General features: G+C 36.4%; 1 protein-coding gene across 1 annotated transcript in view; it reads left to right on the top strand.

Annotated features, from left to right (window-relative positions):
• The window catches only part of MALRD1 (MAM and LDL receptor class A domain containing 1), a 257,882-nt gene that overhangs the window by 109,143 nt on the left and 132,404 nt on the right, over positions 1-16,335 (top strand). The window contains exon 25 of the mRNA XM_065627902.1: positions 4,782-5,079. Within this exon, the coding sequence (XP_065483974.1) occupies positions 4,782-5,079 (298 nt within the window). The remainder of the gene's footprint in view (positions 1-4,781; positions 5,080-16,335) is intronic.

Raw genomic sequence — 16,335 nt, 5'->3', positions numbered from 1 at the left:
AATTAATAAAGTCAGGAAGTAGTAAATATAAATGGCTTGATTTTATGATCCAAACAAAATTTGCCTAATTTCAATATATGAGTAGCAAAACTTAAACTAGCCATTATAAAATATCTTCAAAATTTGTGCCATGATCTGATGTTTTCTAAGTTAGTTTTCTGTATTGCCTAAAACATACATTTTTTTAAAAAATCTGCTCACATGAGCTTGCAGATGTTTGCTTCTTTCTCTAGCTGCATATCTGAAAATATCTCTTTCTCAATTTTATCTGGTTTTAAGCTTGAAAAGTAACATTTATGCTATTTAACTTCCATCAATGAAGAGTAAAACATGTATGCAAAGACAGGTACACATCTGAATAGTTATGATGTATCACATATTAAATTCAATGAAATTCTTGAATTGTAACTATGGGAACCAATTACTTCTGTCACTGAAAATTATTTACAAAAAGCAACTTCTACAGATAAAACTCCTACATCTATGATATGACCTGAAAAAATCAGTCATGTTTATGGCTTTTTATAGTGCTTTTTTGAAGGTTCTGACCAGTTCTGAAACTTCCTTTTAGGCAACTGACCAAGGGAAGTGAAATTTCTGGTAAAGGAAATTGTATAAATGAAAAAATTATTTCTAGACCCAGAGCTCGATCTTAGCAGATCAGACAGTCCCTTAAAGTACTCTACTCCTTTCTATGAATTTTTAGAGAAGCAAAAGGTACATCATATATTACAACAGACTTAATTTGGAATCTTAGGAACATTCAGATCAATGGAAAATATACATTTACATCAATGCGACAAGAGTTTTATGCAGAGAAAACAAATATGCATCAGCAAGTATAAAGGGACATACATTAAAAAAATTTGTTTGTTGGTATACAAAACTTCCACAAACCAAGTTGCATCTTCAAAAAGTATTGAAATCCAAAGCAAACAGTCCAAGTAGAAAGAAAGTGAGACTATTCCAAAATAAATCTAGGAAATAAAAGGGACAATTCTACATCAAGTCATCAGTGATAAATGGTTATACTATCTGGAAATGTCAAACCATGAGAAAACCAGTAAATTTACGTATACTATCAGGGAATAGTAAAGAAATCGTGTTGAAAGTACTTTAAAAAACTTGAAGCACATTATTTGGATTAGTATTCACTGCAGAACATTGTGCAGAGATATCAGCCTGAGAGCTGCTGTTTAGAACCAGTGTTGAAGCAGCGTTGTTGTAGAATACGATGTCAAAATAGATGGTATTGGAACGAAGTCTTAAATTTAATTCTAATAAGAAACTAAAAGCATATGGCATACATCGTGATTCTAAGGGAATTTAAGAATGAAGTTGAAAAATTTTAATCAAAAATGTGAAAGCTATCATTAGTATCAGCAATTGCATTATAGTATGCACAGTAGAAAGGAGAGGGCGTTATTTATTTTTTAAAGTGTTGTATTTTTTGTATATTTTTGCATTTTAACCTTTCCAATTTTATTTTAGCATCAGAAAATTAGTTACAAACAGAACTAGTTGTTATAATTATTCTTTTTCAAAAATCTATGATAAATTCTTCAGGATAGACCTGAAAAGATCAAGTAGCCAAAAGATGAATTACAACATCCAGAGAACCTTGGAGAACTAAGACTAGAGAGCTAGCCTACACTCTGATGCAAAGCGAATTAAGTATGGGAATGAATATTTCACGTGTGATAATTCAGGCCTGAGTAGTGTGGGGACCCAGCCGTGAAAGGACTTGGATACACGCTTAAAATTAAATTTGTGCATAGCTTTTATAAAGATGACATTACTACTACATGATATGTCTAGAAATGATGGAATAGAAGACCAGTATGTTGAATCCAACATACAAAAGTATTCAGTATAATTGAGATAAGGGTATTGCAAATAAAGGTGAAGTACAGAAAGTAACATTAGGGGCTAGGGGTGGAGTGGGATACGAATTCAATGATCGTAAAAGAAAGGCAAACATACAAAATACAGTGTGGTAGTTTTGAAAAGAACTGTAGCCAGTCAGGAGCAGTGTGATGGGCAGCTCCATGAAAATATCTGCTAGAATTTAATGGCAGTCAGAAAATCAAACAAAATTCAGCAGTAGTAAAAGGAAATTACACAGAATCACAGAATGTTAGGGATGGAAAGGGACCTTGAAAGATCACCTAGACCAATCCCCCCGCCGGAGCAGGAACACCTAGATGAGATTACACAGGAAGGAGTCCAGGCGGGTTTTGAATGTCTCCGGAGAAGGAGACTCCACAACCTCCCTGGGCAGCCTGTTCCAGTGCTCCGTCACCCTCACTGTGAAGAAGTTTCTTCTCATATTTAAGTGGAACCTCCTGTGTTCCAGTTTGAACCCATTGCCCCTTGTCTTATCATTGGTTGTCACCGAGAAGAGCCTGGCTCCATCCTCGTGACACCCACCCTTTATATATTTATAAACATTAATGAGGTCACCCCTCAGTCTCCTCCAAGTTAAAGAGACCCAGCTCCCTCAACCTTTCCTCATAAGGGAGACACTCCACTCCCTTAATCATCTTTGTTGCTCTGTGCTGGACTCTCTCCAGCAGTTCCCTGTCCTTCTTGAACTGAGGGGCCCAGAACTGGACACAATATTCCAGGTGCCGTCTCACCAGGGCAGAGTAGAGGGGAAGGAGAGCCTCTCTCGACCTACTAACCACACCACTTCTAATACACCCCAGGATGCCATTGGCCTTCTTGGCCACAAGGGCACAGTGCTGGCTCATGGTCATCCTGCTGTCCACCAGGACCCCCAGGTCCCTTTCCTCTAAGCTGCTCTCCAACAGGTTGTTCCCCAACTTATACTGGAACCTGGGGTTGTTCCTGCCCAGACGCAAGACTCTACACTTGCCCTTGTTATATTTCATTAAATTTTCCCCACTCAACTCTCCAGCCTGTCCAGGTCTCACTGGATGACAGCACAGTCTTCTGGGGTGTCAACCACTCCTCCCAGTTTTGTATCATCAGCAAACTTGCTGACAGTGCACTCTATTCCCTCATCCAAGTGACTGATGAATATATTGAATAGTACTGGTCCCAGTACCAACCTTGAAGGACTCCACTAGATACAGGCCTCCAACTAGACTCTGTCCCGTTGACCACAACTCTCTGGCTTCTGCCCTTCAGCCAGTTCATAGTCCACCTCACTACCCAATCATGGAGTCCACATTTCCTCAGTTTAGCTGCGAGGATGCTGTGGAAGACAGTGTCAAATGTTTTACTGACATTCACTGCTTTGCCATCATCTATCCGCCTGGTTGTGTCCTCATAAAAGGCTATGAGGTTGGTTAAGCATGACTTTCCCTTGGTGAAGCCATGTTGACTGCCTCTAATGACCCTCTTATCCTTGATATGCCTTGAGATAGCACCAAGGATAAGCTGTTCCATCACCTTTCCAGGGATGGAGGTGAGGCTGACTGGTTTATAGGTACCCAGGTCCCCCTTCAATTGAGATCAATGCTAAGAATGTGAAAGACATAGTTTAAAGACACACAAATATATATTATACATGCAGACCTCAGTTAAAGAATGTTTTTAAATGAAACAGAGTAGTTGCAGGACAGGAAATGGGCAGGTGAATAGAAACATTTGCATACAAGAAAATTAACTTATAAAACTATATAAAACTGTATTTGACTACTTAATTGCACAGGAGATATTCTGAAAGTGAACATAATAAAACTTTCAAAAGAATTATACGCAAAGCTCTTGGTGGTTTTACGAATCAATAATTAGAGAAAATCAATTAAATACAAACATGGTAGGGTTTTTTTAGAAAATAGTACATTTATGCAATACAATAGACTGCAGAAGCCTATAAAATCCTATAGCACCAGGTAACAGAAAGGGGCGTGACTTTACATTTACATGGGTATCATAGTATTCACTGTTATGTTTTTATAGCTATAATAAATAAGATAGAGTTTTCATTCTTTAGGGCTTGTGCTATGCATTAGACTAGGAAGAAATTTGAGCTATAGACGTGTTCTCGCATATTATAGTACAAATAGTTTTCTTTCAGGGGCCTATATCATACTTGGAAATATTCTGACCTTTGTCAGAAACAAGATACTGAACTAAGTGTTAATTCGACCAAATACATATATTCTTTTGTTGCTCTTGATTTGAAAATAACTGAGAGCAGTTAACGGTCATTTATTTTCTGTGTTCTGTATGTGCTTGATCTTACTTTAGTGCTTCATAATTTGTTTTCCCCACTTTTACTAGAAGAAAAAAACCCCTGTTTTCCACTCCAAGAACCTCTTACGGGGTTTTTTTAGCTTTTTTTTTTGCATTTCTGCAGTCCATGTAGAAGTTTTGCTCACCTATTAGATTAGACTATTTTCTAATTACACATTCTATAATCTAGCACAAACACATTTACAACCAGAAGCGTTCAGTAAACTGAAGTTACTTCCCAATATTGTAAGTGGCACTACTCCATTCTTCTGTTTCCTTATCATGTATTTTCATTCTTTTACATTTATATGCAAGAGTTATTCAAAAGAAATGTAAGATCAGCTGTTGCAGTCTTGTAGTGCTGGCTTCCAAGTTTGACTTACGGAATAGCTCAAAAATTTTCACTAGTAAGTCCCTAAGTATGCACTGTAATTAAATTGGTTTTGAATCAGTAAAATTAAGGGCTATTCTGAATGCCACTAATGATGATCCATTTAATAATTAGGGTAAGTACAACAGCAGAATGCGTCTAAAGTCACCTATTGTATACTTGATGCTATTGTTCTTGCTTTCAGATAATTTTCTATTACCATATGTATGGAGCTCACATTGGCTCATTGATTGTCTACCAGAGGACTACGTTGGAACATGAAAAAATTCTTCTTAATCTTACTGGAAACCAGGGAAATTTCTGGCAGAGCAAGGCACTTATCCTGGCTGGAGATAGTGATGAAGATTTCCAAGTTGTCTTTGAAGGGATAGCTGGAAAAGGTCCTAAAGATGGCATAGCCCTTGATGACCTCACATTTTCCAGGGATTGCTTACCATCCCAGGAGTTTTTACCTGCAGAACCCACAATGCTGCCTCCAAAAGGTATGTTCCTGCTATGGACAAGAGGTCTGTGTAAGTCTGGGAAGAATTAATAGCAGCATTGCTTTCATGTCTTTGTTTCTCTTTCAACAGAGAAATAGAATATATAGCTTGCTAAAGACCATGTTGAAATTAACATGCTTCTAAGTAGCTCTTTAAATTTCTAATAAAATTATTTCATGGAATAATTGTTTGGGTACTGAGTCTACGCTTTTGAATCTGGAAGACTTTATTGTCCAGCCATGTATACATAGACAATATCCTGCTTATTTAAGTGGGAATATAAGTTGTAAAATACAGTTATTGTAAAATAAAGAACTGAGAGTGGAACAGAGCCAATATGGATAGACTGCAATAAGGCCAGAAGGCTTTCATGCTTTTTTTGGCTAGGGGAATTTCCTACTGATACCATTTAGGTAGCATATCCATCTTCTTCCCCTGTGGTGTGGTGGCAGCATTGGTGCAATTATCTGCATCATCCCCACTTACTGCACAAAGGAAATAAGACTCAGAAAAAGGACATATTTCTGATAGCTATGGATCCAAATAACTCCAAGGTAAGAACTGCTTCTGAAAGCACTGATATTGTTCATTACTAATATTCCTTGGACACAAATCTCTTTCCTCTTTCCACATTTTTCACTAGTATTACTGAAATGTAAACTCCCAAACTGGAATTTAGGAGATGCATTTTGTTCCTGGGCTTACTACAAATTTCCTGCATGGCTGCAGCAAGTAATTTTATCTCACTTCTCTGTCTTTCTAATCAGTAAAACAAAGTTAATATTTCACAATGTCAAGGACTTCTGGAAGAATGGACCGTTAATTTATGTGAGTTCCTTTGCTTTGTTACTGCTGCTAATGAGTAGCCTTTCTCTTCAGGATGTCATTAGGCACTGCGCAGGCACTGGGAAATAATACCGATGAGACTACATCAAACTTAAGAAATTGCACTATACTTTTGTGCACAAGGTAAAGAGTAAAGATATGGGCAATGTTTTCCAGATGTTACCAGGTACAGTACATAGTATTGGCTTCCTACTGTCAAAACAGTCATGGAAATTTATTGCAAGTTAGATTGGTATTTTAAAGTTCAGCTTTATATGAATGTAGTCCCTAGAGGAACACTAGTTGAGACTTCTGATTCTTTATTTTTGAAGTTTTCAGGCTCTGTCCCCTTAATGGTAGATGCAAGTCCCTGTGGCAGTGTTAGAAACTTTAAAAGCTTTGGTTTTGATAGTAAAGGATGTTCCAAAACACTTTTATGATGTATATAATAAAAAAGCTACTAAAATTTTAGGAAAAAGCCACCAGAGACAGATTTCTTGGTGTTGCTCATCTAAGATGTACTTTGTGAACTTTGTAGATTCACAACACTGAGATAATGGTCTAAATTCATCCTTATAGTGAATCGTTTTTCTATATCAACAAATTTCACTTGTCCTGGATAAGAGTTAACATTAGTCACTGAGAGTTCTAACTTACAGCTACTCTTTAGCAGTGATACTTGTTTGGATCATTGCTTGAATTACAGGCTTAGAAACCTGAGTATGAAATTTACTCCTGCCTACAGAAATGTTCTGACCAGTGGCAGTATGCATGCTGAGGGCTCTGAAAAGTGCTCTGTGATGTACCTTTATAAACTAGAGCCACATAGAATGACCGTGATGATCAGCAGCAAAAAACCGGACTCCTGAAGTTCTCTGCTTATATGCAGAGACAGGGAGAGTTTAACCAAAAGTGAAACACTTATATCCACTGCTCAAATTTTTTAAAGTTCCTGCAGATGAAAAACATGATGCAGCAGAGATCTGCTCCTTTCTTGTCTCCAGCTAAAGAGAATATTTGCTAAGAAAGTTGAAATGTTTTCTCTCTAAGAGATTCATAGCATTTGATGTCTATCGTCATAACTTGATAATGCAGATTTGATACTGACGCATATTTTTCTAGCTGGCTAATATGCTTCCTCTACTATATTTGGCCATGTGTTTCCTTTTCTCAGGACTTGCAAGGAATGTTTCCTTCATTTTAGGTACTCAAAAGCACAATGAATAGTAACTGTCATAATGTTTTCATCCCCTTCACCCAAATGAAGTTTGGTTATACAGTGTTCTTTCTCACAGTTTGAAGAGCTCGCTTTATAATTTTTATGACATACCAATCTATACCTGGTATTCTGCAAAATGAACAAAACACATTAAAAAAATCTAATACAATTCCTTTTTAATGTCTTATTAAAAAAAAGTCATAATTCACTGTCATGTCTAAATCAAGGGAGATACTTCTGAGTCTTATGAGCAATATCCCTGTGCAACACAGGTATACTAAAGTGGTCTAAGCTTGTTATTTCTGCACATGGAGTGCTATGGCAATGGATATAGTGTAAGGACTAAATAGAATAGAGTTATTAAATGTTCTTGTCTGTGGCAGAGACTCTCGCTGTTCAGAAGTATTCTTTCCTGGCTCTATGTATACTCTTTGAAGTTCTAAACATCAAAAAAAAAATCCATTCTAGGGGGGTTTTTCTTCTGGACAAACATGCAGTAATACCTAAAGGCTGAAAGTGAGCACCGGGCAACTAGAAAAACAATTTTGAAGGTTAGGATTGTAATTTTTTGTACACTGATAGCATGCTGTTGACTATCCTCATGATGCTGCTTAGCAACATCAATGTTGAAGCAGAAAGCCACTGAGAGCTGCTTAAAATGTAGTACCAGAGAAACAATAAACATCATTTTAGGCTGATTCTTATTAAATCTTTGCTTCATGAATAGTGATGTATTGGGGGAATATCAGGTTTTGCCCATGTCCTACAGTGGTACTGTGTGTAAGAAGTTACAAAGACAGTTTTGTTCTAACAGTTCTATTTATGTCTGTTGCTTTGTCCCTGTAGTGTGGCCAGATTATCAAATTGGACTCTGTCCCGTGTAAGGGGCTGCCTGTATCCACATCAGCCCAGGAACAGCCCTTGGCCACACTGAACCCTGAAAAGTTGTAATTCCAGCCTTGTTTCCTCTGAAAAAATTTAGATCTTCCTATGGACCTGGCAAGCTGGCAGGATTGTGTAGGTCAGGTAGCATATTGTCTCCACACCTAAACACTCTTTCACTCTATTACATTTCAAAGATGCAGTGACAGCTATTTTCTATATGCTTTTCCCAATAGAACGGAGATAATGGTTTTCAAGGTCATGGCCTTTCCAGGAGGCATTCACACTCTCTTCTTCTTCATAGAGCAACCATAATTTCAAAGGGAATTATGTGGTCCTCCCAGGAATGTTCACAGATACTGTTTTACTATGCCCACAAAATGTGAGACCATTGGCATGAGTCATGTTTTATACTTATATTTTTTTTACCAAAGAGACATTGTGAATTTGACAATAACTTCCATGATCTCCAAATTTCCTTGTCATCTCTTTCCCTCCCCTCCCTCCTGAAGTGTTGTTACTGGCTATAAAAATGGCAGATCCCTCCATCAGAGTTTCTGCTCATGTCTCCATACAATTTACCTGGGAATACAACAGCTGCCAAGGGCTGTCTGATCAGATTAGCAGCCTACAATGGAGAAAAGATATTCCCAGAGACAAGAGAACTGGTGGCTGTTGACTTCGGTTTTGTACGGAAGACAGTTGTTATTTCCAACAAATTAAAAGAGATTCGCTGAAGTGTTTTGCGTGTCTTTAAGAACATAAGAGTATTCACAAGAGATCGCATCAAGGTCCATTTCACTTGATATCCTGTCTCCATTGCTGTCAATGAGATGCTAAGCAAGAATCAAAAAAGGACAGGCAGCTATGATACTTCCTCCTAATGTTCCTCATATTTCCTTTTCCAGAGTCCTTATGAACCACATGTGGTTTTCCATATGGAGTAGACCTTAATGTATTTGCTTTCTGTATAGACTTTATTTTCCCTGGGAACACATTCAGAAGTTTAGCCCCCTCCTCATTTTTGCAGCACATTGTACAGGTTTACAACTTGCTGAGAAAGCAACTCCATTTTTACCCTGTCTCCTATTTGATTATGTCTTTTACTGAAGGTGGCGGGGAACAGCAGACAAACCCACCTACTCTGTGTTGATCTCTATACAATTGTCCTTAAGCAAAATTACACACTCAAGGAGTTACAATTTATTTCTTATATGGAAACTGTTCCATGGGTTTTCCTTTCTCTGAATATTTAAAAAAATCTGCTACAATCTTTTGAGATTATAAAATCATGTCTGTGTAGACTATGTAGGAAATGAGTGAAGAGTGGAACGATACTGTAGCAAAAGGACGCTTTTTCTCTTTCTTTCCTGATAAATCCTAAAGTTTTATTTGCTTTGCCCTTTTGAGCATTGGGCTGATGTGTTCCTGGAGCTATCTGCAGTACTCTCCTGTGTCACTCCTTAACAGTGATAGTTATTGTAGCTCATCACCTATATGTGAAGATGGGTTGTATTGCTCTATGTAACTCAATTAACATTGCAATTCATTGCCAGTCACTCAGGATGTAATTCATTTGCTTGACAGTAGCTGTTTAGCTCTATTGTAGTTGTATAAGATACCTGGGACACTTGCTTGGGGCTGACAGATATGTTACAGGGATTATAAGAAAGTCTTCTGCCCTGCCACAATGGCTGATGTCAGGAAGGCTGCCCAGTGCATAACAAGTGCTGGATACTGTCTCTTTCAGCAACTTCGTTTTCACAAAATACTTTTCCTATCATTCATAATTATTCCTAATTCATATCACTAGCAGAGTTTCTTGAGTCATTACTGGTCTTCTATGAGTAAGAGTTAAAGAATACTTTTTGTTGCTGTTGTTGACTGTTTTTTTTAGTTTGTTTGTGGGGTTTTTTTCAAACAGGTTTTTGAATCATTTTAGAATAAATGCCTAATTAAAAAAAAATGTAGAATTCAGCAACAGAGCTAAAATGAAAATGAAGACAAAGAATGGCAATAGTCAGGAAATCAGATTTGCCAAAACCTTTTAATTTGAAATATTACCTAAAACTTTAAAGTGTACTCTAAAGACCAAAAGATATTGCTTATATCACTCTTTTGCAAATATAATAAGATTTATAAAAATTTACAGACACATAAATAGAAATAACCTTGGCAGTTATTCTAACTAATATATAATTACAAGAACCATCACAGTTTATGCTTCAGTGCATAGTGCAGTCTCCTAGTGAAGAGAGGAAAAAATATGTCCTTATGCACAACTAATTGAATAACCAAGCATTTACATCTTTCTTTGAAGCAGCCAACATTGACCATTGTCTGAGAGAACAAGATGTCAAACAAATAATATAGAATGTCTAAAGCACTTCAAAAACAGCTTGGGGGCGGGGTGGGGGGTGGGTAGGGGAAAGAAAGAAAACAGACAAACCACCACCAGCACTCCCCAACAAACAAACAAAGAAAACCCCCACAAAAACAAACAAAACAAAACACCACAACACACAAAACACCACAAAAACCCCAAGCCTATAAAGAGAACTGACAATTTCTACTATGCCCTGAACTTTTTGAAGATAGAATATACCTCTGTAATTGCCTTAAGCACATACAGCAGGTTGTGAAACTTTTTTTCTTAATTAATGCTTGAACAGAAACGGACTTTCACATGTATCTAAAATGAAGTTCCATACAACTGGAAATTTTCATTTTCATCTTTATAACAGTATGAAAACTTAGTGGTTACAGTTATGTTTAATTTTTTCTCCTTCCTGGAACAAGATACTATTACTCCATAGTTTTCAGAAAAATGGTAGAAATACTGTAGAATAAGTAGTTTGGTTTAGTAGCTTGACACAAAGCTAGTAGTGGTCATGCATGCAGGTGACTTGAATTTAATTCCTACATATATTGTCCAGCTATTATGAAGAAAATGATATTTTACTGACAGTGAAGGAGAAAAAATATATTGCCTGGATTTTTACATTGTATTTTCTGATCCTATGAAGCTTTCCCCAGCTAAATTCCAAGTCAGTGTAATTATAATCACTGTACTTTATCAATTCAACTGGAAATATCTGCCCTTGGTCCACCTATTTCATTCTACCGTTGCTTCCTTTTGTTTGTTGGTAGCTAGGACTCCGATTTATCTCCTTTGGTTTTGAGCTCTAGCCTTACTGGATTTTGTGATGGTTTTAAAGATGAAGACAATGTACTCATTTGCTAAACCAAAAAAAATTTCTTATGTATTTATACTAGTCTAATTTGCAAAACAAAAAAAATCAGAATCAGTTGTACTTTTAAAGATACATTGGAGTTAAAGGTTTTTTTTTTTCAACATTCTATGGGGATTTAGGATACATTTCTGTCCATAACAGATTGCAATACTTGTACATACAAAAAACCACAGATAATTTGCAGCAGTTTCTTGTAATTTGTTATAATTTTATCACAAAGCAATAAAATGTTTCCCCTAGTTGTTCCCAGACCTAATGCCTTGAATGTGAAATAAAGCTCAAGAGTATTTGGATCAGCAGTCAGAGCAGAGCCTGGACTGGGCCCATAACTCATTGCAACACTGAAAACTGGACAACAGAACATGATTAATGTCATCCAAGGTCCTTGGAGATAGGGCACTGCTAGAACTTGTTTTTCTGTTTCATCAAACAATTTAACAACTCCAAAAGTTTCCTTAGCTCTTGGGCCTTCCCAGACAGGTTTCTGAGAAGCATGTCACAGAGCAGACATCCAAATAAGTATCAGGTCAGGAGAAATTAATTTTCAGTGCTGGCAGTTTGAAGTGTCTCTGAAGTGAGGGCAGGTATTTATATCTACATTCATGGTATAAACTGGTGATTCCTTTTGGCAATGGTTATCTGAGGTATGGGAATAGCTTTTCTAACTGAAGGCAAACTGTTCCTAAAAATGCAAGAGGAATTCCTGATAATATATTTATAAAGAAGAAACCTGGTAAGGAGCCCTGGTCTTTCATTTTCTCCCTACTGGGAGAATTAAGTAAGAAGATGTTTACTGTGTCTAAGCCTTCCCAGCACCGTTGGTGATACCGACATTATTAGCTCAATTCTTTCCCTATGTATTACGTATTCCATATAAAGAGCCTGCCTCTGCCTGGGTGAACTGAGAACATGAAAACTCTAATCCTGCCTTGCATTCCAAGATCTAGCTAACAAATTACTCTTACTTGAGTGTAATTATTACTTTTTCCTCATACATCTGAAATTAGAGATATAATGCCATGATACAGGGAATTCTTAGAAATATCAAGTGCTTTTACTATTAAGTTTTGCAACAGAAAAAGAAATCTGAAAAAAAGAAGTGCTATTTCACAGTATCTAGTCCTATTTCACAGTATCTCATCCTGTTTTACTTTTAGTGCAGTACACATTTGCTGGGCAATTGCATTGTCTCAACACCCTGGAATAAAATTTCCATGTGTGATGAAGACTGCAAGCATGTGTGTGCTTTTTTTCTCTCCCTCTCTAACTGTAGGAAACAAGCTGAACTTGAAGTGGTTTTTCAGCACATATATATTAATAGTCACTTTGGATTGTATTTTACTTCCCTAGTTACAATGTTTACATTTTCAATGTGGTGTACATTAGACAAAGAACATTATTTTGCATAAGACTATTTGTAAATTTTATTTGAAAGCTCAGTTTATATTTTCTGATTTATATTATGGAAGACTTGAGGCAAATGACAGCACCGTTTCATTTTCATTCTGTGATATATTTTGTTCCCAAACTTTTCAACAGAATATGCCTTCCAAGTAGAATGATATTGTAACTCTCACAAGATACATAATTACCAGAAGATGCATCTGGATTGCTGTTTAATGGTAGAATAAATAAAGCTAATAAACAAATAAGTGTTAAAATGACTATTAACTCTCAAAATGTATGAAGCATTCCTGAGTGTGGAAGGACCACACTCAGTTTATGCTTGAAAGTCAGGTCATTTCACTTGCCTTGCACAAGGGGAAGAGATTGAAGGAATGGAATTTCAAAACGTGCTTTTTTAAATCTCTGGATACTTCCAAATATCCAGAATACAAGCAAAGGTTGCGTCACCATGTCACCAATAGTCACAGAAGTTGTCCTCAAGAAAAAAATGAAGGGAGGCTCTTGACTGAGGTTGCACAGTCTTTACCAAACATAGAGGAAGAAAAACTAGCAGAATTCCCTCTTCAGCTAGATTGGAGGGAATGTGTCTGTGAACTGAAAAGACCGAAGATTCTTCTCTCCAAATTTCTATTTCAGTAAACACTTCTTTGTTTGAGGAAAGCCCTTAATATTTTTGTGCTGGTTTTTTTAGGTATCTAAGTAAAAAATAAAATCGTGGGGAGAGAAAAACAAACCAATCTTAACAGGCATAATGAAACTTTAAGTAAACTAAACTCAAATTTTATCAGACTTAGACAAGAACTAAAATATTTAGAGTGGAATTCAGCTCCAAGTGAAGACTCAAGTCAGATGTTATGTACATCTAGGTGTACTCAGGATGTGTCAGGTATCTAAATCCCAATTACAGTTAGTGTACTATATTGTTCTTTTGCTGTGCAGCCACTCAGGACACAACTGAATTGCACATACAAAGGCATATATTGTTATTTGTGATGCAGCCAGGTGTCTAAGAAATCCCCACAGTTCTGACAGGTGTATAACACAGGATGCATGTCAAGTATATGCTCTTCAGGGGTAGCAGCTGGTGACAAGAAATGGTGTCTTATACATTTTGAGATGCTATCTGGGCAACCAAATAGAAATATAGGTTTCTATTTTAGCACGATGCGATCACCTTTGAAGACCAATGATTGTTATCAAACACATTCCCATCAGTTTTGATGGATACTTAGACACTTAGCTTGCTTACATAGAAACGTAAATGTATACATAAGTTTGTGAGCTGAATGTCATCTAAGATTTTATTTTAGAACTCTTTTGGACATAGTTTTATTTTCGTCATCTCTTCCAGGTCTCATTCTCTTCCTAGATTGGTTTAGATTTGCTTTATAAGAAATATTTTTTGATTTTGTTTGCTGTTAGCTTAAGCAGAAATGACTGCCGAATGACGAACAGTTAAGTTGACAGGCTCAGAGTGCTGGAAGATACGGAGAGTTTCCCATAATTCTGGTGCAGTGTCTCATCTACGGGATGTGACACACTTGTTTCACCTGTAGACTAACCAGTCGTTGTGAGATGGCAGTGCATGATGTCTGTTCCCTATGAAGTCTGCTTCTGGTCATATTCAGTGGCTGCAACATGCTACTCTCAGTGGCTTTATTAGCATTTCCCTTTCATGTGGACCTTACAGAGACGAGATTTTGTCTTTATTAGATCCTTCTAAGTCTTCTCCCCGCAAAACCCTTTTGCTTCTTGCATCTACTTCTGCAAGGTGTCACCACAGGCCCTCAGCCTTTCCTTCTGTTGACTCTACTCAGATCATATCATTAACATTTTTGCATATGGAAGTGCAGTAGAACTATCCCACACCTAGATACCACAAGTATTCAAGACTGAGGCATTAAGGAGATACTATTTTACATTTAAGACATCAGACTCACACTGAATGGTCTCTGGCAGAAACTAATGCTACCAATATTACTGTGCAAAGGTTTCACAGCAGAGATTGAAGATAACGGCTGATACCGGGTCAGCTTCGGATAAAAATTTAAAAGGTCAGATTACTTTCTTCAAAATATTAGAAATCAAGAGATTACAAATAATTCATAGCTGTTATAGAAGAAGGCCTTCAAATATACTTTCTTGTTTAGTCTGTGTTTACTTTGTATATCTTTTATTTCTTTAAGGTCTTTAGTGTAATTGAACTAGTGATAGACTTTAATATTCTATGTGTTTAATCCAGCACCACCATTTTTTACAGACACCTAGTTCAAGGCTTTTGCTGTGATAAAAGTGTTTATGAATTGACCGCATGAAGCTTTATACATTACATCTTTACTTCGATGCTACTACAGCCAGCTTGAGGATATGTAAATCATCATTTACATATTTCGTCAGACTGAAATGTGCCTTGTTTTACAGAAAGTTTTCAGAACTAATGTTTATAGTTAGTGCCGTTCCATAAGGCTGAATTAAGTTACAAAGTCTGCTGCTAGCATAACAATAGCCAAAGGTCTGTCTTCTAACAGATGTCTTTGCAGTTGTGCAGGACGTGATATTTTCCAGTTTTTCGTTTATCACCTGTTTTTTATGGGGCTATTTCCAATTAGTTGAGGTTGTAGAAAAACCTGAATCATTTTCCAAATAAATGTAGTTTCCATAATTCTAGTGCTCTGATTCTACAGCTTTTTGATTCCAGATCTTTTCACTAGTTGAACATGCGTTGACATTGGTACAACAGTAGAGCTTAAGAGGACATATTTTGTTGAACATCAACTGGAGCACTTTGTGTAACTAGATAGAGAATGCACAAAGTTTTAAAGATATGACATCAAAAATTATTTTATTAGCATGATGAAAATCAACAAATTATTTTCTACAAACGGTAACATATTGTATGCAATAAATTTAGGGATGACGTGGTAAGATAAGGTGTTACATCAGAAGAAAATTTCTACCAATATCAGTGAATGAGATCCAGAATGTCAATGTAATTTTTTTTTTCATAAGAGTAATTCTAGTTTTCTGAAGAGTTCTAATAACATACTTCCATGTTAACTATGTAAGACCCAACTAGATAGAGAACTGAGTGAAACCGGAAGCTGAAACACTAGTTTTATACTGTGATAAACTATCATAGAACAAGGACTAAGAAAAATTATTGAAAATTGAGTTTCTCAATCCCAGTATTAATTAATCCATGTTGTTTAGCTAAAATATTTTGAGACTCACAATCAGTATTACTATGCATGCTTCATATAATTAACTAGTTAATTAAAACAGTTTAATTGTAAGCATTAGTTGTTTTTCTTTCTATGTGTGCTGAAGATGTGAATGGAAATAACAAGATAATTTATCCTAGGGGAAAGGTAGCAGAGAGACAGGGTGAAAAAAAAAAATCTTTAAAAAGTAGTTGTCTTCAGTTTCAGATGAAAGGTCATGCAAAGCAAATGTTTGCAACAATTCTTTTTACATAACATTTTACGTAACATTTTACATTTAACAAATTTCTATTTTAATTTTTAAAAAACAGAAATGTGACATTCATCAGCACAAATTAACTGTGGCTATTTAATAGCCAATTATCAAGTAAAAATTAACCATCTATTTCTTGAGGGTGAAAGGAACACAGCCTATACACCAGACCAGGACTTATATTGACTCTCTCCC

Source organism: Caloenas nicobarica, chromosome 2, assembly GCF_036013445.1.
Source record: "Caloenas nicobarica isolate bCalNic1 chromosome 2, bCalNic1.hap1, whole genome shotgun sequence".
Taxonomy (NCBI): Eukaryota; Metazoa; Chordata; class Aves; order Columbiformes; family Columbidae; genus Caloenas; species Caloenas nicobarica.
Note: the sequence above shows the minus strand (reverse complement) of the source record. Positions and strands in the feature narration are given on the sequence as shown.